This window comes from Anguilla rostrata, chromosome 7 (genome assembly GCF_018555375.3).
Source record: "Anguilla rostrata isolate EN2019 chromosome 7, ASM1855537v3, whole genome shotgun sequence".
Taxonomy (NCBI): domain Eukaryota; kingdom Metazoa; phylum Chordata; class Actinopteri; order Anguilliformes; family Anguillidae; genus Anguilla; species Anguilla rostrata.
This window is the reverse complement of record NC_057939.1, coordinates 5,355,623-5,378,801: the sequence shown is the minus strand read 5'-3', so window position 1 is coordinate 5,378,801 and position 23,179 is coordinate 5,355,623. Positions and strand designations below refer to the sequence as shown.

At 49.3% G+C, this 23,179-nt stretch overlaps 1 protein-coding gene across 1 annotated transcript in view; it reads right to left on the bottom strand.

Moving 5' to 3' along the window:
• Window positions 1–601: 601 nt before the first annotated feature.
• Window positions 602–23,179, bottom strand: part of wash1 (WAS protein family homolog 1) — a 37,499-nt gene continuing 14,921 nt past the window's right edge. The window contains exons 3-10 of the mRNA XM_064342030.1: window positions 20,960–21,071; window positions 19,446–19,592; window positions 8,505–8,641; window positions 7,930–8,065; window positions 5,833–6,046; window positions 4,538–4,696; window positions 3,233–3,301; window positions 602–2,050 (exon numbers count right to left, since the gene is read on the bottom strand). Coding sequence (XP_064198100.1) covers window positions 1,899–2,050; window positions 3,233–3,301; window positions 4,538–4,696; window positions 5,833–6,046; window positions 7,930–8,065; window positions 8,505–8,641; window positions 19,446–19,592; window positions 20,960–21,071 — 1,126 coding nt within the window. The 3' untranslated portion in view covers window positions 602–1,898. The remainder of the gene's footprint in view (window positions 2,051–3,232; window positions 3,302–4,537; window positions 4,697–5,832; window positions 6,047–7,929; window positions 8,066–8,504; window positions 8,642–19,445; window positions 19,593–20,959; window positions 21,072–23,179) is intronic.

Here is a 23,179-nt window from a genome sequence, read left to right as displayed (position 1 = left end):
TTTTTTGGAAACAACCACGGCAGCCAGGATCTGGCTGTTCTTTTAATTGTGGTGCGGAAATGGCAGGAAACTGACTTTCATTTGGCTGTTTCTGAAATAAAACTGAGATTTTTTAACTGCCCTTTTATTTAGAGACTTCAGTAAACTCGTGGTTCTCGGCTGACTTGAAATCGCACATTTTATTGTGCTGGGGGACTTGGATTAAAATAATAAACCTGTGAGATTTTTGTCTGCAAAAAGTAATCACTTCATATAAAGTTTATAAACATGGTCATGAAACCCAACAGAGAACAAATTTCAGTGAGCGAGTTTCACATGTTTTTAAGACCATTTTGATATCCATTTTGCTCAGTTCATTATCACAATGTTTTTATAAGGTTCTATGGTTTTATAGGGTTCTCATTTTATTGACATTATTTTATTTCACCATCAGAAATGGAAGCAAAAAAACATTTCCCCTGCAAATGCTGAATGTTCCACTTTGCTATGTACGTCCCAGCAGGCAAATTCACCAAGAGGAATCCTTGCGTTCTGAGAACTGGACACACAAAAAGACGACACTTCCTCCACTCACCTCAGCACCACAACACGGAAACAGGACTACTGTGTAGATCAATTATATATTTTCAGTTTGCAAAATCATATCCTGTGACAGATTTTTGCAGATTAGTTTTAAACATTGGAAAAACAAAACTGATCAGTCCAGGAGGCATATACATATATATCCCCATAAATGAAGAACCGCTGTTATAATACACACACGCATTCTCTCTCACACACACACACACGCACACACAATTCACATCTTCACCCCATATCTAAACAAACAAATCAGACACAGCATCTCTACACATATTTTCAAGAGGTGCACATCAGACACACTTGAGCTTGGACAATGGGGAGGGGGGACACACATTTTACACCAACACAGAGAGGCGCGTGTGCCTTTCTACGCAGTCTGGGCAAGGTGGCGGCGGGGGGGGGCGGGGTGGGGGGGTTTGGGGGACGCCAAACCTAATGACGCAGTCACGGGTGGCACACGGCAGCAGTGCGTAACCAGCGAGGGTCGTCCCTGACGACCACCATAAATAAACACCCACAAATCCGCAGATCTGAGACAGAGGGGCGGGGGAGCGAGCCGTTGATCCCCGTTTCAGACACCCCCCCCCCCGCCCATCTGGTGACGGGGGTCTGCGTGCGACGTTTCGCCGTCTCCGCAGTCTCCCTCTCCCTGCGAAGCTGCTCGCCCGTGGGATGGCGTACGGCGCAACAGGCTCGGGAAGAACGCAAAAAAAAAAAACCCCCCCAAAAAAATGGAGTCTCGGGTGGATTCTACGCCTAATGCCACAAAAAAGCCAAACTGGCTCGAGTCCAAGAAGGCCACAGAAGGTAGTGTCATTACCCTGTTTTCTGGTCACAGGAGAAGCTTTAGTGTGGGACAGAGGAGAGCCATGTCGTTTTCAGAAAGGCGTGACCGGAGATATTCCATTACGGCCCGACTGCAGAAGGGAGGATGAGAGTGAGCGCAGCGGAACGGTACTTCAGACGCGCGGCCTCCAGGGCTGGCCACAAATCTAAGATGATGCCTTGTTCAACCAACCACATAACTGCATTGCGCTTCAAAAAAAAAAAGAGCACACACTGACAAAACCAAAAAAGACGGGCAAAAAAAAGAAAAAGAAAAAGAAAGGTTGGGCACTAGACTTCAGAATTCCTCGCCTGTTTTCAAAATGCTAGTAAAATGCCTTAATGTTATTTTCGGGGGGAAACTTTTCTATTTGTCATTAGACAAAAATATCCCAGTCGTTGTCTGAATCGGGAAGCCCCGCCCCTTTTCCGCAGGCAGGGAGTTCCGTCCCTCCCCCAAGCTCTTCCGATAGGAGGACAGGTCTCCGCGGTTACGCCTCCCAGTCCTCCTCGTCCTCTGCGGTTGGCTGCTGGGGGACGGGGAGGGGCGGGATGACGTCCGACATCCTGGCGAAGGCCCCGCCCGAGCCCGCCTGGGGGGCGTCGGCCCCCTCTCCCGCCACCGGGCCCTTTCCGGAGATCCCTGCCGGAATGCCGGGAATGCCGTGAGACACCGCCGCTCAGAGGAACGGAATAACAGGCTAAACGGTAAACACCGCCCCCCCGTGCAGGGAGGCCTCACTGCAGGGCAAGGTCACTCTCAAGGTCAAATCTTACACATCCACATTTACACTTTAAACATTAGAGTGCATATTTTAAATCAGAAACTCACATAAGTCAGAATCCCTTCCCTGAAAACTGGTCTCATACCAGGCCAATGAGGCCCCCTGGGTAATTTTACCCAGCAGTCACAGCAAAGGTAGATGAAACAACTTCATTTGATGATTCAATGCGCAATTTTGGACCTGAAAATAATTTCACCAAGAACGCATGCGTAATCTGCACTAGTGGGATGTGAATTTATTAAAATTTCAAATAAACACCCACATATTTGAACAGTGAGAGGAGGAATAGGCTGCAGAGGACAGTTAATATGGCTTCCAAAATAACCGGGAAGCCACAGCAGCGCAGCAGCAAGTATGAAGAACTATTGAGGAGAAAAAGTCATTGAATTATTTATGACTCCTCTCACCCACTACACAGGGAATTTGAACTTTTACCACCAAGGAGACGTTAAAGGCTTCCCAGGGTAAATAAGAATATTTATAAGAAATCTTTGGGTACTACATGGGAAGTAGAGCCCAGCAGTGGCTCAGGCCAGTGTCAAAGTAACTGTATTTGGTATTGTGTTTTTTTTTTTACTGCTTACTGTATTGTGTACTTTCATACGTTTCTTTTATGTGTTTTTATGGTGAAGCCAAAGGAAAATTTCCACTTTGTGGACAATAAAGTTTCATATTAGCATCTTCCAACACCTGCGTCTTGGCTCCCCTTCAATCCCAACCCTCTAGCGCTATCCCCTGTCTCGTTCAGGCTACTGCGGTGTTTTTATGGTTTTAATGGTTTGTTATGAACGTTATCTGTACGGATCTGTACGGGGCAACAAAGAAAAAATTCTTCAGGATATCTTTTTTTTTTTTTTTTGGGTGGGGGGTACCACCAAACACATCATAATAATGTTGGTGGGGGGTGGGGGCATTTGATGTTTTCCCAGGGCTGGGGGAGGGGGGGTGTGTGTGTCCCTTGTCCTCCACTGGGGTCTACAGTCCGTGTACAGTCTGTGTGTGAGACAGTGGCGGTAATGGCGTCCGGGACGGGGGCCTACCTTTCCGGCGCATGGCCAGCTTGTTAAACAGGTCCGACATGAAGTCCCCTCCGCTGGCGGCGGCCACCACTGCCGGACGAGGGGAAGGAACGAGGGAGGAGAGGAGAAACGACAGGAGTGAGGTCAGGGTCACTGCACGCTGGGTGGGTAGGCCTGGGCGATATGCCTCAATGATAATCACGGAATGCACTGACAACCATCGCCACCATGTGGTGTACTGTCTTCGTTTAAATATTTTTGTCTCTCTAATTATACCTGGTGTTGTGGCAGTAAACATCCAAACTTCAGAGACCACAGGAAATGCTTTTCCGAAGAAGAAACATCATAAAACATCACATCAACTGGGGATTGATAAGCAGCAAGGCCTTGCAGCTAACCATGTGACTGAGAAAAACACATCACATGATCACACGGAAGCAGTAGGACCTTGTTGCTGATTGGCTCTTATCAACACCCAACAGGTAGCAGTTACCTGGCAATTACCTAGTAATTTACATGGCCTCTCGGTGGCGATGGTCATCAGTGAATTCAAAATTTAGGATTGCAGTATATCGGCCAGTCCTATCGCTGCAGACTGCAGGGATAATTCTGCCCGTGTGCGCACCCTAACATGCTGCTTTCTCCCTGCACCTCACACGCAAACTAGCAGCGATCCAAGACCAGAGAGGGTGCCGTACAGGAGCAGATTTGTGAGCAAACTTTCGCGATTACAAAAACACCACGAAAGAAAGCGCAATGCTATGCACTCAGTCCTGAAGGACTCAGCCAAACAGCAATCCTCCGTGCAATCTGCTGAGGTTTAGAAATGTCATGATGCACAATTTCAGTTTCAATTAGACTTTCATAAACGGCCTTGATTTTTTTGAATACCATCTCTGAATGGGTTATTCAGAGACGCCACGGCACCCTTTGAATAATCAAATCTGAATTTTTTTTTTTTGTTCCATTTCTGAATAAATTCCCAGACCCATTAATACTGCCATATATGGATTTTCCTGCAAATGGCAAATAGACACAAAAGGGCATAGTTTAATGAGGTTGACATTTATGATCTTTAAAGGTTATCAACACAATTTCGCAGGGCAGTCCATTTCCCAGAGACGCATCAGCAATGTTGGGCTTTATTGTACCTGGCGAATTAATAAGCAAGTGTTAAATCAGGTTAACGCACATGCACATACGGTCCCCGTCAGTCTCTCTCCCCAGCGTTAAGTGAAGTTAACACACTTTACTGGTCCCTCTGACCACTGTGAAACGAGGTTAACACACACACGCGTACACGCGGTCCCTATCGTCCCCTCTCACCCTGCTCCTGCTCCTTCTGCTTCTTCTTCTCCATCTTGCGCTCCTTGACGTTGCGCAGCTTGGCCTTGCCGATGCCGCCGGCCATGCGGATGGACTCCAGGAGGCTGGCCCGCCCGTCCGACGGCTGCGCCACATCCGAGGGCGCCCCCTGCACCGCGCCTGGACGGGGGGGGGGGGGGGAGGTCAAAGGTCATCAGGGAGAATCAGCTTGCAGGTTACCACGGAGACCCCTGAGTGCGGTTACCCCTTACACAGCCAGGGTGAATGAGATCAATCAGCTTAGTGTAGAATAATGGGCAAGGAACCACGCTAAAGGTTGCAGGTTCGACTCCCAGACAGGACACTGCCGCTGTACCCTTGAGCAAGGTACCTAACCTGCATTGCTTCAGTATATGTCCAGCTGTACGTAAAAAGTTGTGTAAGTCGCTCTGGATAAGAGGGTCTGCTAAATGCCTGTAATGTAATGTAATGTAATGTAGTGTAATCAACAGTAGCGGCTTTCATGTGGGTCCAACAGCAGCTTATCCTGCCCAGGATTTCAAACCAAGGCACTCTTATCTCCAGCCCTGCTAATACACACAGTCTGGACACCGCTGCTGTCGCCTTGAGCTCTGAGTCGCCACTCCTGTGCGGTAATGACACGCTGATGAACAGGGCCGGAACGACACACTAACGAATCCCGCCGTAATGACTCACTAATGAAACGGGCTGTAATGGGACACTAATTAATCGTGTTGCAATGACATTAATGCCAAGTGTTGTAATAAGAAACATAATGAGAAGTGCTGTAATTACGCACGTAATGAAAGTGTAGTTATGCTATGGTAGGCATATAATAGTCAGTACAGCATTTAATAAATATATATATGGGTGTCTGCCAGGCAAGCAGACCATAAATCGATTAATCGATGATACGGAAGGCCATGTACTTTTTCGGACGAAGCGCAAGACTGGATTTCGGGAACGTTGGCCGGCGTTACTGTGAGCAAACAGGTTGGGGGGGAGTGTGTACTCTCCTCAAGGTTCTGCAGTAACTCCTCCACACACAAAGGATTAAGCGCAGAAACCTGCTCTCTCTGCAGCTAACGCAACCCTTAAACCCGGGAGCTCATCTGGCCGCTGCCTGCCTGTCTGAGCTCAGGCTAGCCTCCGGTACCTACGCTAAAGCGAGGAAACTTCCTGCGCTTACTTTTTCAGAGAAGAAGAGCGGACAATGGCTGCGTTTGTGCGACCAGTGCTTTTCCAGGACACAGGAAGTGGCGTTTTTAAGTGTCGCTAAGTGTCCTTAGTCATACCTGCTGGAGGCTGGCTGTCTCCGGAGGGCGGGGCAGGGGGAGGGGGCGGAGGCGGGGGCGGGGCCGGGGGCGCGCCGGGCGGGGCGGCGGCGTTCAGGCGCGGGGACTCGGGCGGCGGAGGCGGAGGAGGGGGCGGCGGCGGAGGCGGAGCTTCGACGCTGAAGCGCAAACCTGGGAAAAAAAAAAACAAAAATAAAAAAAAACATGCTAACCGCTAACCTGGAGTGGGGAAACCACACGAATGAAGAGCATCATGACGATAAACGGCAACTGATTTGCTGGACTGTGATTTAGACATCTGACTAAACCAAACAACAGAATACTAGATTTTGCTGTCGCTGTGATGTTGATGGCGTCGACCGTAAACACATGCAACAGATAAGCTAATCAGGCCGTTGGCAACTCTGGCGTCGGCCCGTAAGGCGTCGGGATCCGCGCTCCACGGCGCAGCCGAGGTGGGCTGACTCAGGCGTCCGCGCGCCGAGGAGGGGCAGTGAGGGCAGTCGTCCGGCACCTGGCCCGGTCGGCACGTAAGTAGTCGTCGCGGTCGGGCCCGTGTCGAGAGTTGAGTAGATAAGGTGTGAGTGTGGTGAGTGGTGAGTGAGTGAGGAGTGAGTGAGGGGTGAGTGATTGTGTGTGAGTGAGTGAGAGTGAGTGAGTGAGTGAGGTAGTGGTGGAGTGAGTTGATAGTGATGATGAGTGAGTGAGTGAGTGTGAGTGAGTGAGTGTGAGTGAGTGAGTGAGTGAGTGAGTCATTGAGTGAGTGAGTGAGTGAATGAGTCATTGAGTGAGTGAGTGAGCGTGTGCGTGAGAGGGTAAATGATACCGAGAGATAGTGAGAAGTGAGTGAATGAAAATGATTAAGAGATGGAAAAAAGAAAGAGAGTGAGCAAATATCATTAAAAGCAACAAGGGACTCCAGGATTCACCAACTGCAACCGTAAAGACCTGAACCAGCTCTAGGGCCCTCTGTAATCTACATTTACACACCAACCCGAAAAGTTTCCGCAATAAAACCTGAAATAATAAACATTCAGCCGCGCAAGTTTTCTCAGCAACACTTCTAAAAGCTTAAAACGGGTCATAAAAGCATTGCATCGCACGAGTCTCCCTGAATAATTCACCCACTTTATTTCAACGGCCCGACTCTCGGCGCAGCGACAGCAGCGCCCGTTTGAATGAGCTGTTTTCATTCCGGCCGTGAGAACAGGCTGTTCTTGGACCGCGCAGATAATAATCGCGGGCGGGGAGATAACGCAGCCTCGGCTGCTGGGGATTTCAGCCGGAGGTCGGCAAACACAACGCTAATGCTGCGGATATTTGCATTGGGAGGAAGGGACCCCAACACGTGAAACTTTTTAATGATGAAATACACTTAAATAAAACGGAAAAATTCCCCCGACGTACTCAGAGCAGGGTAAGTCAATTAATAATTTTCAAACTAAGGAATGATGCACTGCAAGCCACCAAAAAAAAAAGAAAAGGCAAAACATGCGATAATACACGTATAATTTCTTTTTCCTCAGTACACAAGATAAATTCCAAAGGAGTGGAAACGGTGGACCTGTGAAAGTTAATGTGAGCCCCCGGCACTCTGAAATATCACCCGGGGGCCAACAGTTCCCGGAATATCCCGCTGGATGCTATCCTGCACTTTAATGCAGGGGTTAGTGGGCCTGTGTTGCCAAGTCCGCTCATAAAACGCATCTTTGGGCTTCTTCCCCCAACCCCCCCCCCCCACCCCCCCACCCCCGGAAGTCACGGTTGCAGTTTTTGGGGCTTATTATAAAAAATCAGGCTGGCTTATTTTGAAATGTAAGAAGTGACCCCTTTTTCCCCACATTCATGGTGACTATGGCTTAATGGCACGAGCTAACTGGTAAATGTAGCTGTTAGCTATTGCCCCAGGTTAGCAATCACACCCACCCCAGTTCTCCATTGCTCTTCTGCTGCTTTTGGGCTTGTTTCTGACGACAAACTCTCCTATTTGTTTTGTGAGATCTGGCAGCACTGTTAGTGGTCCATACAGCGTGTCCGGCTCCCCCAGACACGGATGCCGCATGCCCTAAATCTCACCCCCCCCCCCCTCAAATCTACCTGTCTCTCCAGCTGCTCCCGTTTGGTGATGGACAGGGGGGCGTCGAACGGCTTCTCCTCCTTCTCCGTCTCCAGGGTGTGGTGCGTCTTGGTTACCGCTCCAGCCAGGGGGTCCAGGAACACGTACTTCTTATACCTGAGAGCCGGCAGAATCGCCGTACCAAAACACTGTCTTAGTTTCCATTTCCACAGCTGTCCGTCAGCCTAAGAAATGCCGTTGGCCAGAGTGACTTGCACGGTTTACATGGTGGTCAAACATTATCCTTCGACATAACATAACATAATGCCCGACAATGCTCACCACCTTCCCACATCTAACGGGTATCTAGTGCTCATCGTTTCTGATGGGACTGAACAGAGTGAGGAACGACAAAAGCCACAGCGTGTGCGTGTGTTCATGTATAGTGTATGTGTGTGTGTGTGTGTGTGAGTACTGTACAGTGTCTGTGTGTGTGTGTGTGTGTGTGTGTGTGTGTGTGTGTGTGAGTACTGTATAGTGTGTGTGTGTGTGTGTGTGTGTGTGTGTGTGTGTGTGTGTGTGTGTGTGTATAGTGTATATATTTGTGAGCACTCACAGGTTCTCTGTGGTGTTGAAGAGCAGCAGGGAGCTCACAGAGCTGACGTTTCGGGGCAGGCCCCCCAGGCCCTCCTCAGCCTCGTCCTCCGTGCGCTTGGTGGTGTTCACACACACAGGGAAGTACGTCAGCTTCTCCTGCAGAGAGAGAGAGAGACCGTGGGACAGAGAGAGAGAGAGGGAGAGAGTGAGAGAGAGAGAAAGAGAGGGAGAGAGGAAGAGAGTGAGAGAGTGCGAGAGAGAGAGAGAAAGTGAGAGAGAGAGAGAGAGAGAGAGAGAGAAAGTGAGAGAGAGAGAGAGAGAGAGAGAGAGAGAGAGAGAAAGTGAGAGAGTGAGAGAGAGAGAGAGAGAGAGAGAGAGAGAAAGTGAGAGAGTGAGAGAGAGAGAGAAAGTGAGAGAGTGAGAGAGAGAGAGAGAGAGAGAGATTTTGATTTTTAAAAACCCCTTTTATTGGGACATTTTCCAACACAGAAAATTGCTATACTTCAAAAATAAAACCAATAGACAAAGAACATAAAAAGAAAGACTATCAAAAAACTAAACACAGGCAGAAAAGAAAGAGAAAGAGAGAGAGAGAAAAAAAAAATTCCTTATTTACATCCTTATTTACAAACCAAAAACCAAAAATTCCACACAACAGAAAATACTTCAAAAATGAAGTAATAGCAAATCCTCCTGAACAGTGCACAAAACCCCTCCAATACCCCAAGTGTGCATGAAAGCATCCATGTTATCCGTCAGTTTATAGTATACAAATTCCAGCCTGAGACGGGCTGCCAGCAGTCCACTCATCATCAGGACTGGGTCAACTGACCCCTGACCCTGGATGCAGTTCTTTCTTGTCTTCCATATAGACAGTTTTGCTACTCCTGATAAAAAATTAAGTAGAACATGCACAGACCTTTTAGCCGCCAAATACCGTGGACCATAAATAAATAACTGAAAAGAAAATCTTGTCCCCAAACCTTGAAACCACCCCTCTAACTGCCTAAATAAACCCTTAAGTCTGGGACACAGAATAAAAAGGTGTTGTAGGGATTCCGCCCCCGAACAAAAAGGACAACCCTCCCCTATACTGGGATCCAGGTGCACCAGATGTCTATTTGTGGCTATGGCCCCATGCACAATCCTCCACTGGAGGTCACCTGCCCGTTTATCAATGGGAGGTTTGTACAAAGACCGCCAGCAGCCTTTCGGGGAAGAGTCTGGATCAAAAAACCCAGTCCACCTCGACGCCTCTATCCCTGCCAAAGAGCGTAAGTGTGACACTTTGACACAGGTGTAATAAGCTGCTTTCTTGCTTAGAGTCTCAAACTCCCCCAACTCTGGGGTTGTAAAAGACAGCAAGCGCCCCCCTCTTCTTGCCACTCCCCAACAGCAGGATAGACAGTCAAAGGGGGAAATACATACTCACACTCATCATCCCATTGGTCAGACAGAGTACGGTTCTCAGCAAATGCTCTTAGGGGCCCTGGCAGGGATGCACAGACCTCTTCCACCAACCTCTCCAGCAGTCTAGAGGATCTGATGTTTTGTTTTCTCTGCAAGTTGGTCTACAGACGTCTTCATCAAATGGCCCAGCTTGACACAGCCAGCTTCTCTCAGGCTGGACCGCAGGCTGGCAGAGGACAAGGTCTGAGTTTTTATGAGGGCAGTATAGAACAGTGGCTCCTCAAACAGCCACATCCCTGGTGTCATTTCTGATTCCCGGTGGACCTTGAAAACCTGCCACGACTGTAGGACTGACAGGTAGAAGGCGTCAACCCAGTCAGGTCCACCAACTCAGGCTGGAGCAGGAACAGCTGCTTGTCATAGCCGAGTCGACCAGCCCTCCGCAGTAACAGTCGAGCTGTATCCTGCCAGCTCAGACCGAAGTTTTTAAAGCAGCCTCTGTGCTGCCTGCAGCCTGAAAGCCCTTATCCTGTTGGGGATGTCAATAAGGCCCTGCCCCCCCTCCTCAACAGGAAGGTACAGTGCAGACGCCCTTATCCAGTGCTGGCCGGACCAGAAGAAGTCCACAATAGTCCTCTGCACCGCCTCAACTAGGCCCCTTGGTGGAGATAAGACAATCAGTCTGTGCCATAAGGTCGAGGCGACCAGGTTATTGATGACCAGAACTCTCCCCCTATATGACAGCTGGGGTAGCAGCCACTTCCACCTAGACAGTCTGGCACACACCTTCTCCATGATACCCTCCCAGTTCGCAACTGAAACTCCTCCGTCCCTAAAAATATTCCCAAAACCTTCATTCCTGCCCTTCCCCACCTGAGACCCCCTGGCAGGCTGGGAGCTGCCCTCCCGCCACTGTCCTACCTGTAGGGCCTCACTCTTCTCCCAGTTTACCCTTGCAGAGGAAGCCTTTTCATAAAAACCTAAACTTTCAACTAAAACATCCACATCCCTCTGCTCCTTTATAAAATGTTAACATCATCGGCATATGCCGACACCACTAATGGTGGGCTCTGTGGTAGCCCCGGTAGGGAGAGCCCTGTGAGCCTATTTCTGAGCCTGTTTAAAAAATGGTTCAATTGTGAGAGAGTATAACTGTCCAGAGATGGGGCAGCCCTGTCTGATCCTCTCTCAACAGGAATTGGACGACTCAGCCCACCTCCCACCTTAACCATGCATGATGCCCCATTGTATAACAACCCTAACCATGCCATAAAGCCCTCCCCAAAACCAAAAGCCCTCAAAGTAAAAAAAGAAAAAACATGGTCGACACGATCAAAAGCCTTTTCCTGGTCAAGGGATAAACACCGACATCAAGGTTGTACATTTTGCACACATCAAACAATCTCTCATTAAAAAAAGATTGTCCATGATAGACCTATCTGGGATACAATATGACTGGTCTTTATGAACCAGTATTTCCAGATAGTCTTTCAGTCTATTAGCCAGGACCTTGGAAAGCAGCTTATAATCTGTGCATAAGAGGGCCACAGGTCTCCAGTTTTTAGTAAGGCCAGGTCCCTTTTTTTTGGAAGAGAAAAAGAGCTGCACGCCGACAGGAAGTCGGTAATGAGCCACTCTTGGGCGCACTCCTGTAGCACTTCCAGTAAGTCAGTCCCTAAGGAGCTCCAGAAATGTTTATAGAAGTCTGCAGGTAGCCATCTTGCCTGGAGCGCGACCGGATGTCAACTGCCCTACTGCAGTAGTAAGCTCATCCCGGCTGATGTCAGTGTCCAAAGCGGTGCGCTCCGCCACCCCCAGCTGAGGCAGCCCCTGAAGAAGCTCAGCACATGCTGCATCAGAGTCCTCCGCCCCGTATAGGGCAGTATAGAAAGCCACTGCATGCCTCCTCATCTCAGCTGGGTTGGTGGTCACCCTTCCATCTGGGAGCCGAAGACACGCCATCTGCTTTGTTTGGGATACAGACTTCTCCAAATTGAAGAAAAAGGAGCTAGGTGCATCCATGTCCTTGATACCAATAAAACGTGCCCTAACCATAGCCCCTTTCACCCTCTCGGTAAAAACATGCTGAGTTCCTGTCTTTTCCTCTGTAATGTGTCACCATCAGGGTTATTGTGTGTTATAAGGCCGCACTCAATATCCCTAATCTCTTGCTCCAGAGTCTGCATGGCTGACTTGACCCTGTTGGTAGAATGAGCAGTGTACTGCTGACAGAAGAGACGGATGTGCGTCTTTCCCACCTCCCACCATTGGCTCAAGGAGACAAACTCCCCTTTCCTGTTCCTCCAGACCTCCCAAAACAAACCAAACTTTTCACAAAAAAATTTATCTTGTAGTAATTTTACATTGAAATGCCAATATGAGCTGACCTTTTTGTTAGGTGAGAGGTGAAAATCCACTGTGACAAGGTGATGATCAGTGAAACCCAACGGGGTGAATGAAACTATTTAGTAACCTAGCGCTAAACACCTGTGATGTTAAACCCTATCTAATCTGGCTGCACTTACCCTGCTATTTAATATCTTTACCCATGTTACTGTCTGACTTTTGGATGTTTGACCCTCCATGCATCCACTAAATCTGATTGAGTAATGAGCTGAGATAAACAAGTGGATGATGATAAATGAGGTTCCTCACTTGTCCTATCCAAAGTGAAATTTACTGTGCAATTCCAATCCCCTCCCATCACAATACATTCCCTTGACCACACTGCTGTATTGATTCCCTCAATTCTTAAAAACTTTCAGCCGCTCTGAACCTTGGTTCGGAGCATAGACATTAATAAACAAAAAAATAATTTCGCAGATCTCAGCCCTGACCATCTGCACCCTGCCCTTCACTATCTCAGTGGTGGATATAACTTTTAAACTCACCCCAGGTGAAAAAAGGATGGCTATCCCTGCGCTAAAATTAGTCCCATGGCTAAGGAAGTGCTGACCCCTCCACCATAAACCCCATTCTACTTCATTTGTTATGTCACTGTGTGTTTCTTGTAGGAAAATTACATCTAATCCTTTCTGTTGACACAAATCAGAAACTAAAGCCCTCTTTTGTCTATCCCTACCTCCATTGATGTTTAGAGACCCAACCCTTAATCTATGCATGGAAAAAATAAAGATTGGAAACAGAGAAGCAGATAGAAAAAACAGATGGAAGAGAAACAACACCCTGTGAAACATCATCATAATTCATTCATTTATTTAGTTATTTTCCGCTTTTTCACAGTTTTTCCTTTCTTTGGCTCAAATCCCTTCCTCAAAACAGTGACATGTTTCCTTAATCTGTAGCGCTTTTTTTCATCTAAAACATCTAAACCAACCAGTTTTTGCAAAGCTGAGACGGTCTTAATAAATTTCTCTCTATCAGGAAAGTAGTCTTCGACTCTGACCGATTTTCCAAAGGTATCATCAAGGAAAATATTGATTTCCTCAAGCGTATATGCATCGCCACTTTGCTGCGAGTCTGTTACTGACACGCCATCTGAATCGGAGTCATACTCCATTTCATCGTTTTCCTGGTTCTCAGTGACAGGCGGCTCAGCCACCGCTCCCTCGCCGCTAGCCTGCTTACCTAAGCCGGACCCAGTCATCGCCCCTTGTGCCTGCTCTGCCTGACGCGGCTCAGCTACCTCCACTCCCGGCAAATCCGTAACTATAGCCCCGCTTCCTACACCACTCGGGGCTGGGCAGTCTACAATCGTTACAGTCGCATCTAAATTAGCCTGATCCTTCTGATCCCGCTCCTCTGATTTTCAAATGCATTTGCATCATAAGGCGATGTTTTGGGTAGCTGCGTTTCCTTTTCTCCCTGTCCACTCGTACCTTCTCCTGCATCAGCCTCCGGCGGCTGAGCACCACCGGCCTCCGTGTTTTCTGACGCTCGATGTCTGTGAGGACAGGCGGAGCGTTTGTGACCTACATCCCCACACTCAAAACACTTCATGCTACCAGAGCTCGCATAAACCATGTAAAACCCGTTTTTCGTGCTTTACTCTAAAAGACACGTCTAGGGACTGTGTAGGGGAAACCAAAACATAAACACCTGTCTCCTTAAAGACTGGACATGTTTAAGTTTCTCGTTCTTACACCCTAAGCCAATACTTTTAAAACCACTCGCCATTTTTCCAAAACGCTGAAGCTCTCGCTCCAGCGCCTCATTGGGGATAAACGGGGGGACACCCGATATCGTTATCCTGGTTGACGGCATAGCCAGCGGGGAAACAGGCACAAACAAATCATTAATAAAAATACCGTTTTCGATTAATTGTGAAACAAACCGTACCTCTTTTAAAAATAAAACCACCGCTTTATTCATTCTGGAGGCGTATGACAAGTTGTCATGCCCAACTAGATCACCCACCGCGAGAAGAACCTCCTCCACCGTGACACCTGGATCGGCCAAAATTCGTACTCCATGTCGGAGGGAGACGGACGGCGTCTCTTGGGACGCCATCCGCACCAAAACCCGACACCTACCAACACAGAACTAACAGCACTAACTACAGAAAAAACTAGCTATATCATACAGTGAAAAACACGCAAATTGGAATAAAGAGAAAAGCCGTAAAAAGCTTTTAAACAAGCAACACTCACTCCCGCCAAACACACGCTCTCACTCACGAAAACTCCCAGCATGCACCAAGAGAGAGAGAGAGAGAGAGAGAGAGAGAGAGAGAGAGAGAGAGAGAGAGAGTGAGAGAGAGAGAGAGAATTGCCATTTCCTCACAGTTCTCTCAGCATCATAAGCACCAGTCGTCCATTTCAAAAGCACACAAGCCCTCAGAAAGACGACCCCAGTGACCTCCCCGGCGAGAACCTTTTCTCAGAAATGAAGGCTCAGGCGTACGCCTACATCTTCACCTTTTTAAAACCTTTCTGCGGCTCAAACTTCAGTGTTTGTTTGTGTACACCTCGGCAGTTTCTATATACGTTTATCAAGCAGTAAGGTACAATGAAATTGAATTGGGAGACACAGAGAGAAATGGCATTTTAAAATAAATAAGCGCAAGAAGGTATTATCCTAAAGTGATAAACGACAGTAATGTTGTTGTTTATATCATTCCTAAATCCATTGTTTTCGAAAGTATTTTGGTACGCAATACCAACAGGGCATCTTTCAAACTGAAAAATGGAAAATAAAGAGATTACACGGAGAACTGGAACGATGCTTCATCCATAAGTAAGTGGAATGTTCCAGACTATACTTCGGCAAAACCGCACGCTTAATTGGCCGCGTGTTTCAACGATACAGCGCGACAACCGCGGGTGAAATGTACGCACGTCCCCGGAGTAACGAAGCCGTTAATCCCTCCTTACGAGCAGCCGTTCCCGGGCGTGGCCCTCAGCTCCAGAAACGACTCCTCCGCTCGCTTCACGCTGTAAATCCTCGACAGCGATATGAGAAGCGCAGTGAACTTGTCCAAGTAAAAAAAAAAAAATTTTAATGCCTTGAAACAAAGCACTCAAACCTAATGGGTATAATAAGCCGACCAGTCATTGTCACAGCTTGATTATGTTTCCCCCGCGCGCTAAACACAAAGTTAACAAGAACAGCGCGTTCCGCACATGACCTCAGAATATTAAATGGACCGTGTAAGGGTTCAGCGGGTTAAGAGCAGCTCAAGTACGGACAGATTTAGGGAGCGACCTGCACACACACACACACACACACATGCACACGCACACACACATACACACACACACACACGCGCGTACACACACACACACGCGCACACGCACACACACACACACACGTACACATACACACACATACACACACGCGCACACACACACACGCACACGCACACATACACACACACACACACACACACACACACACACTCACTCACTCACCCACACACACACACACACACACACATGCACACACACACACACACACACACACTCACTCACTCACTCATACACACACATGTGCACAAACGCGCGTGCACACACACACACACACACTCACACACAGAATTAATGTGTGCCGCAGCCTTTTCTGGGTGGAAATGGAGAAATTACTTCTGGTTTTAACACGTAACATATTTGAATCCATCCATTTCAATATTTATTTGGAAGAAGCTCTTCCAGACCGAATTCGAAGGCTAAAGTAACGTCAAATGTATGTCTGCATGAGACCTCAAATTCAGGAGTGCGTCTTTCGGGCCTTAACCCTCGCCCTGTCCTTCTCGGCCTCCATCGATTCCCCCCCCCCCCAAAACCAGGAGCAGGGGATTAGGCCCCCATCACGTTCATTTCTGAACAGGCACTTTTCTGGACCGCTCCTAATCCCCTGGACAAAAACAGTGAGTTAGCAATCTCCAAAAATTCAGACGGCGTGAGGTTTCGGGGGGTGGAGGGGGGGTAAAAAAAGAGCATTCTCATGCCCTTTTAGAAGTCTGGGACTGGCGCTGCAGCTGACTGCTCTGACTTATTAATTATTTTATATAATTAACTGCTTCGCTAATTTCTCTCGCAAAACAGCGATGCTAGCAGAACCCTCATATCGGAAAGTCAACGGTTAGCTGCGCCCGCTCGCGATTAATATTCATAATAATCCGCTTCCTACTCCAGATGAATTTGATGCGACTGGAGAAACTCTTAGCGTTATCTTGTGCTGCAGTTTTGTCAAACTAAACTTCAGTGCATTACAGTGCACAGTACATACTGATGGCTACCCACATATAATGGTCAACAGACGTTTTGTGTGTTTTACAGTGCTGATGCTAACATTTTGGACGTTATACATCAACAAAAACTCACTTTTATAAACTCCTGAATGTACACTTAGATTTAACAACCACCAGTATTGAATACGCAAAGCCCAATAAAGTACAACCACTTAATCAAGCCAACGCTGTGTTCACGAAACATTTTTAATCTCAGCCGTACGGTATTTCCGTTTTCACGACACGCGATAAACACGCTGGTTTTGTATCGCCACGGCTTCGCATCGCGGCGTTCGCCGGTGCCTGACGACGACGCGGAGACGCTTCAGAACAGAAAAAAAACCAACCCGACGGCGACACGGGCGCACGCCGTCCTGATTATCCCTGCAAACCCAAGGCCAAACGAGCCGCCGCGCATCTGGGCCCGCTCAGAACAGAACGTACCCTCGAGCGCCTTCCTCCCCACACCTGCGCCGCAGCGTCTCCAGTTACGCAATCTGATAACCGCTGCCTCCCCATCCCCCACCCCCCGCCAAGCCGCCTGACGCTCTCCGCTTTAATACACACCCAGACTGTACACTTCTCTCTCTCTCTAATATACACACTGCTTTCAGTCCAAAAGCAATTCAGTGCAGACTTTCTTAAGCGCCGGTAATGTCCAATAATTCATTTAGCCGCGCAGCCCAAAATCTGTCTCTGTTTTAAGCGCGGAGTGCTGTGTGTGTGAATGTGTGTGTGTGTGTGTGTGTGTGAATGTGTGTGTGTGTGTGTGTGTGTGTGTGTGAATGTGTGTGTGTGTGTGAATGTGTGAATGTGTGTGTGTGTGTGTGTGTGTGTGTGTGAATGTGTGTGTGTGTGTGTGTGAGTGTGTGTGTGTTGTACCTTCAGGCTAATATGTCTGCTCTCGCAGGCTAAACACCAATCGCTCGGACACGGTGTGTCGCTGGCTATCTCAGGCGAGTCACGACTCATGCCTTACCTAGAAATGCCTTTAAAATGAGTGGCAAGACGGGGAGAGTGGGGGGGGGAGGGGGGCGGAGGCGATGAGGTCATCTGTGACTGAGCGTGCTCAGAACCACTGGGAGATGAGGTCAGTGACAGCGGGGACGCTGTGTATAACATGGCGGCCGCATGAGGCGTGATAATGGGCGGACATGTGCTCGCGGGAGCTACACCATGAACGCTCCCCCCCCCCCCCCCCTCCCCGCCCCCACCTCCCCCCCCCCCCCCACCACCGCTGAGCCGGACGGGGCCGCACAGCCCCCTGCAGCAGGCTCTCCATCTGTTCTGCTGCCGCTGTGCTGTCAGACACGGGCCCCGGGGGCTCGCTGCACATACCGCGCTAGCCGCGGCTAAGCACCGCCGTTAGCCTGACAGCTTCATCTCACAGCGCGGCCTGACGACGGGGCCGCTAACGAGCTACCCCGCGAGGGCTAACGACGGCGGGAATTCGCTCGCGATCGTTTCGCTTTGCGTGCGCTGACAGGAGGTCAGGCACCTCCTGCGTGGTTTTTTTAACAGATGATGTAGCGTGTGCGTTTTCATCCTGCTGTGGAGAGACGAAGGTTGGGGGAAGGGGGGGGTGTTGTGGACGCGTCCCCTGGGTGTATCGTCACGGCGACCGGGCCGCACTGGGAGACCGCGCCTGCATTGATTCGGGGTCCGCGACTGCAAGAGGAGCGGACAGGTGGGTCCCTGGGTGCACTAGACACACACACACACACACACACGCTCCGCACACACACCTGCGCTCCGTTTCCACGGAAACGGCAGGAAGCCCTGCTTTGGAAAACACCCTCCCCTCTGTACCTCTCTCACAGATACACTGCGGCTGTACCTGGGGAAGAGACACCATTCTGTCTGTACTGCAGTGAGCTCAAGCCTTTACCTAAGGGTGCTTCTGTCATACGGGTCTGTTCTGAGATTCCCACACATTGTCGCTGCCTGTCTAATATGACAACGATGACAAAACGTGCTGTCAAAGCAGTGATATTTATAGTGCATTTTAATTATTTTCTGTTGGCATCGATTCATTATGGGATAACTAGGCTACCTGACATTGTTTTTCAAAAATGATTTTCATACTCATCAATGCATTTTAACACCTATGTTGATGTTCACATTTATTATGCCAGTAATACACACCCAAATGCAGTTTAATTTGCTTTCGTAAGCTTTTAATCAAATGTTTTTATAATTCAGTCACGCCAGGTGTTCTTTCCAGTGAACTCATAGTGTTCTTTAGAAACAGATGGGGAGACAAGACTAAGCGTTCCCCTTAGAAAGAACACAGGAAGCAGCTTCCTGTGCGGATACACTCCACACGCAGATACTGAACCCGATCAGTTTCCACCGTTACAGAACAATGGTGGGAGTTGTGATTAGGGGCGACCAGGCCGATTCTGAACGCCGCTCGCTGGAGGACAGACAGCACCCCCGAGCCCGGTGTGTGGGACGAGGGCTTGAGCGCGTGCGGTGGTGTGGCTCAGCGGCCAGCAGGTGGCAGTAGAGTAACGACGGGGCCTCGCGTCCTGGCGCTACACCTGGGAGGCTAGGTCAGAGCGGCCGAACACTAAGTGAACACTAAGATGGGGCTGTGAACTGCAGGAGTCAGCATACAGTCAATTGCTATTTTTAGTTTTGACATGATATGCAAACACTTATTCATGAATAACATTTCACAAAATATACAACAGGACAAGCCATTAATAGGCAGGATTAGGCAAATTTGTACAGTAAACTTGATTAAAAACCGATCAATATCCCAGTTCTTTTTTTGGAAGGGACCAGTTATTTTAAAGAAAGAATGAACGAGCCGATTCCCGCTACGAAAGGTACACATCGCACGCATGACCCGTTTACCTGTATCGCCTTGTCATCCAGGGGGCGGTGCTTACTCTGCACCTTGTAGCGGGGCCGCTTTTGAGCGGAAGGGTCCGACGCGCCTGTGAAGATGGAAACATAGTCCTGCAGCCTCTCCGGGGCGGGGTACTTGGCGCTAGAAAACACCTGTCGCCGGCGGCAACAGAGAGAGAGAGAGAGAGAGGAAAACCGTTAGGGTTGGAGTGAGTTAACTTCATTTACTGTGCTGTTCACTTCCGCGTGCTGTGTCAACATCATTGCTGTGCTGTTCACATCCTCGTGTCTTGTCAACATTCCATTTGCTGTGCTGTCTCAACATTCCATTTGCTGTGCTGTCTCAACATTCCATTTGCTGTGCTGTCTCAACATTCCATTTGCTGTGCTGTCCCAACATTCCATTCGCAATCAGAACAGGCACGTCAACAGAGTATATTCGTTCTGCGTCTGCGCTACCCCTTTTTAAACTTAAAACATCAAATCACAAAAGAATATGAGGACGTTCTACTACTACTAATAAATTACAAATGACATTTCCCAATTTTTATTGACTGATTTGGAAATCAATTGCACACAGCCTAGAAAATTTGGAAAATACAGTATTCACATTGTCAGGCAATTCGATGCACTGTTCAACAGGAGCACGTACCTCAGTAACAACTCAGTTATTTTGCATTGTGTCCTTAATGTACAGTCCATTGTGTACAGCTATTTATATCACAGAGTCTAAACATAAAAGAACTATACATCTACAGAAAGATGAAAAGCATTCTACTGAAAGTGAACAACTGTGGTTGAGTAAAATGCGAGAACGAACGTTTTTGTTGCCGTATCCTTATCGGACTAGCCACCTGCCTGCCAGACAACGCTATTTCTTCCCTGTGAAGAATCCCTTTAAGTGTTCTAAAGGAAGGGGGGTGGGGGGTTAGGGGGTTCGATACAGTCAGCATTGTAGGAGATGAGCAACGAAAAACAGGAAAGGAGTCGGGTATGTAAAAGCTGGTGTGGGGACAGGGTCGCGGTAAAAACCTGAGAGGAGGAGAGGAGCTGGGGAGGTTGGGGGACGGGGGGATGGGCCAATGACAGATCGGGCCGGTGCGAGTCTGCGGCTGGCTGGCAGGCCGAGTTTTCGACTCCCCCCGGAGAAACAGATCGCCGACGGCACCACGAGACGGGATGGGCCCATCAGGGGTGTGATGGGCTGCGTGAGTGTGTGAGTGTGTGTGTGTGTGTGTGTGGTGTGTGTGGTGAGTGTGTGTGAGTGTGTGTGTGTGTGTGTGTGTGTGTGTGAGTGTGTGTGTGTGTGTGTGTGTGTGCACGTATGTGTGTCAGTACATGTGGACATGTATTGTGTGGGAATACATTTGTGTGTGAATGGCCATGTTTGTGCATATGTTTGGACGTGCACGTTGTGTTTACATACATACATGTGCGTGCACGTGCGCATGTGTAGCCCTGTGTGCATTAGAGTGCTGAGGGCCCTGTTGCTAGGCGATGCGCTGGCTCCGCCCCCTCACCTTGGTGGCCTTCTTGCTGCCCTTGATCTTGTGCACGCGGGCCTGGGCCAGCCGCACGCGGTCGTTGACGGCCTGCAGGTGGGCGCGGTTCCTCTCCACGCTCTGGGACACCCTGCGGCGGGAACACGAGGAGCGCAGGGCGGGAGTCAAAATCAGCACAGCCAATCCAAACCTTCCACCTCCTTCACACAGCCAATCCAAACCTGCCACCTCCTTCACACAGCCAATCCTAACCTGCCACCTCCTTCACACAGCCAATCCCTGCTCACCTCCCACTCGCATCACACGCCGTGCAGCCAGGGGCTAAATGTGTGGTTTTAAAAAATAATAATGAAATCACTCGGGCCACATGACAAGCGCTTTTCGATTAACGCTTCCCAGCAGCTGCAGGGTCTGAAGCGGGACAGGGGCGGGCAGCGTCGGACATTTCTCTTTGTGCTCCCGCTGCATTAATATCGGGAGCTACAAAACCAGTAAGGCCAAACTTCAAACAGAGAGAGCCATAGTATACCATACCTGGCATCCACATCTTTAGGTGATCTGGCAGTGATTCATTTCCAAAAGCATGAAACACCATCAAAAGTGACTGGAGGACTGGCGGGCTACAGGGTGCACTGGGGGTGTGAGTCGACTCTCGGTGCGAAGACATCGTGGACAAACGGGGCCGGAGACACTCGCCTAAGCTTGGCGTCTGTAGCGCACACGGCCACGCTCAGCGCACGCGCTGCGTAATCCTGTCTGATTAATCTTTCCCTGCCGCTGCCCCCCCCTCGCCCCTTTAAACCCTCGCCTCCGCTGTCCCGGAGCAGTGTCACTGAGCGACCGGGAGGCCGAACCGGACAGGCCCGCCTACCTGCACCAGCGCTTTCCGGCTAAACTCCCTCGCCCCCATCTCCTTTCCACCTTCTTCCCCTCCATCTTTCAATCCTGGGCCCTGTCACCTTCCGTCACTCCCCCCAACCCCCCCGCCACCCCCCCCCCGCACCGGGGGCAGCAAAGGAGGCCGGGGACTGCTCCAGCTGTCGCCATGGAAACGGGCTGGATGGCTTTTTAAAAGCCGCCGAGGCTGCAGCTGGGGGGATTAGAATCTCTGTAATTTCCTTCTGGTATTTATTCTCTCAAACACTCATTTACCCGCGCGAAATAATAGCGGGGCAGATAATAAGCATTTAGGAGCGCCGCCGCCTCCTCCTCTATCCGTCTGCGGAAAAAAAAAACGGGTTCTGCTAAAAAAGCCCCGACCTGTTCTGTGCCCTGTATAAATGAGGGGGGGGGGGTAATTTTCATCCCTGCCTTGGGCGAGGGACGGGGCCCGGAGGGGACCCACGGAGGAGGAGGAGCCTCACGGAGAACCTCGACGTAGGCGACTCGGTGGAAATGAAGCGTTCGCCCGGGCGGTCGGTCGGAGACAGCCGCGTTAAATGAGGTCATCAATCACCGCGTCATCGCGCTTTGTGATTCGCTTTCCCCATCCCCCCATCCCACCCCCCCACTAACACTGCCTGAGGATAAAACTGAAAGGGCCATTATGGGGGGGGGGGCCTTCGCCCTTTCTGCCCACAGTGAGAAACTAATCTTTGGGGGGGGCGGGGTGAAGACCATCTCGACGCCCAGCAATGCACCACTGCTGAATCCAGAACATCTCACTCAGCCACACAGTGACAGCATACCGCTCCGAGATCCCACATTTTCAGGGTTTTAGTCAGACAGCACTTCAACATTTCTGCTTTGGTACTTCATGCAACACTTTGTTTCCGTGCCTGTCTTTATCAGGATGGGACCACGTCAGAAAAAATGAAAAAGACGAGCAAAGATGTGACAACCATCTTAAACAGACAAAATAAACCTCAATGCAATTAACAATATCAAAAAATGACGCTACTACTCCATGAAGTCAGCACAAATATCTCCCTGAGTAGGCTTCACAGCAAAATCCCATCAGTGCAATTAAAACGTAATAGCCGGTAGCAATTAACATAATACTGACATCAATATGTCATCCTCAGGCTTTGAATGACTGTGTTCTGGCTGAGTCTGTTGCTAGGGCCTATTGTACGGGAGGCTGTCTGACGAGATCAAAAGAAAGGAAGAGGAGCGTCTTACGTAACCGCGGCCTGAAAAAACACACTGAGGAACCCGACTTACTCTATCACACCAGCGGAGGAATAAATCTGTTCGCCTGGGCTCCTCCTCTCAAGCTCCCGCTGCTCCTGCTACTCC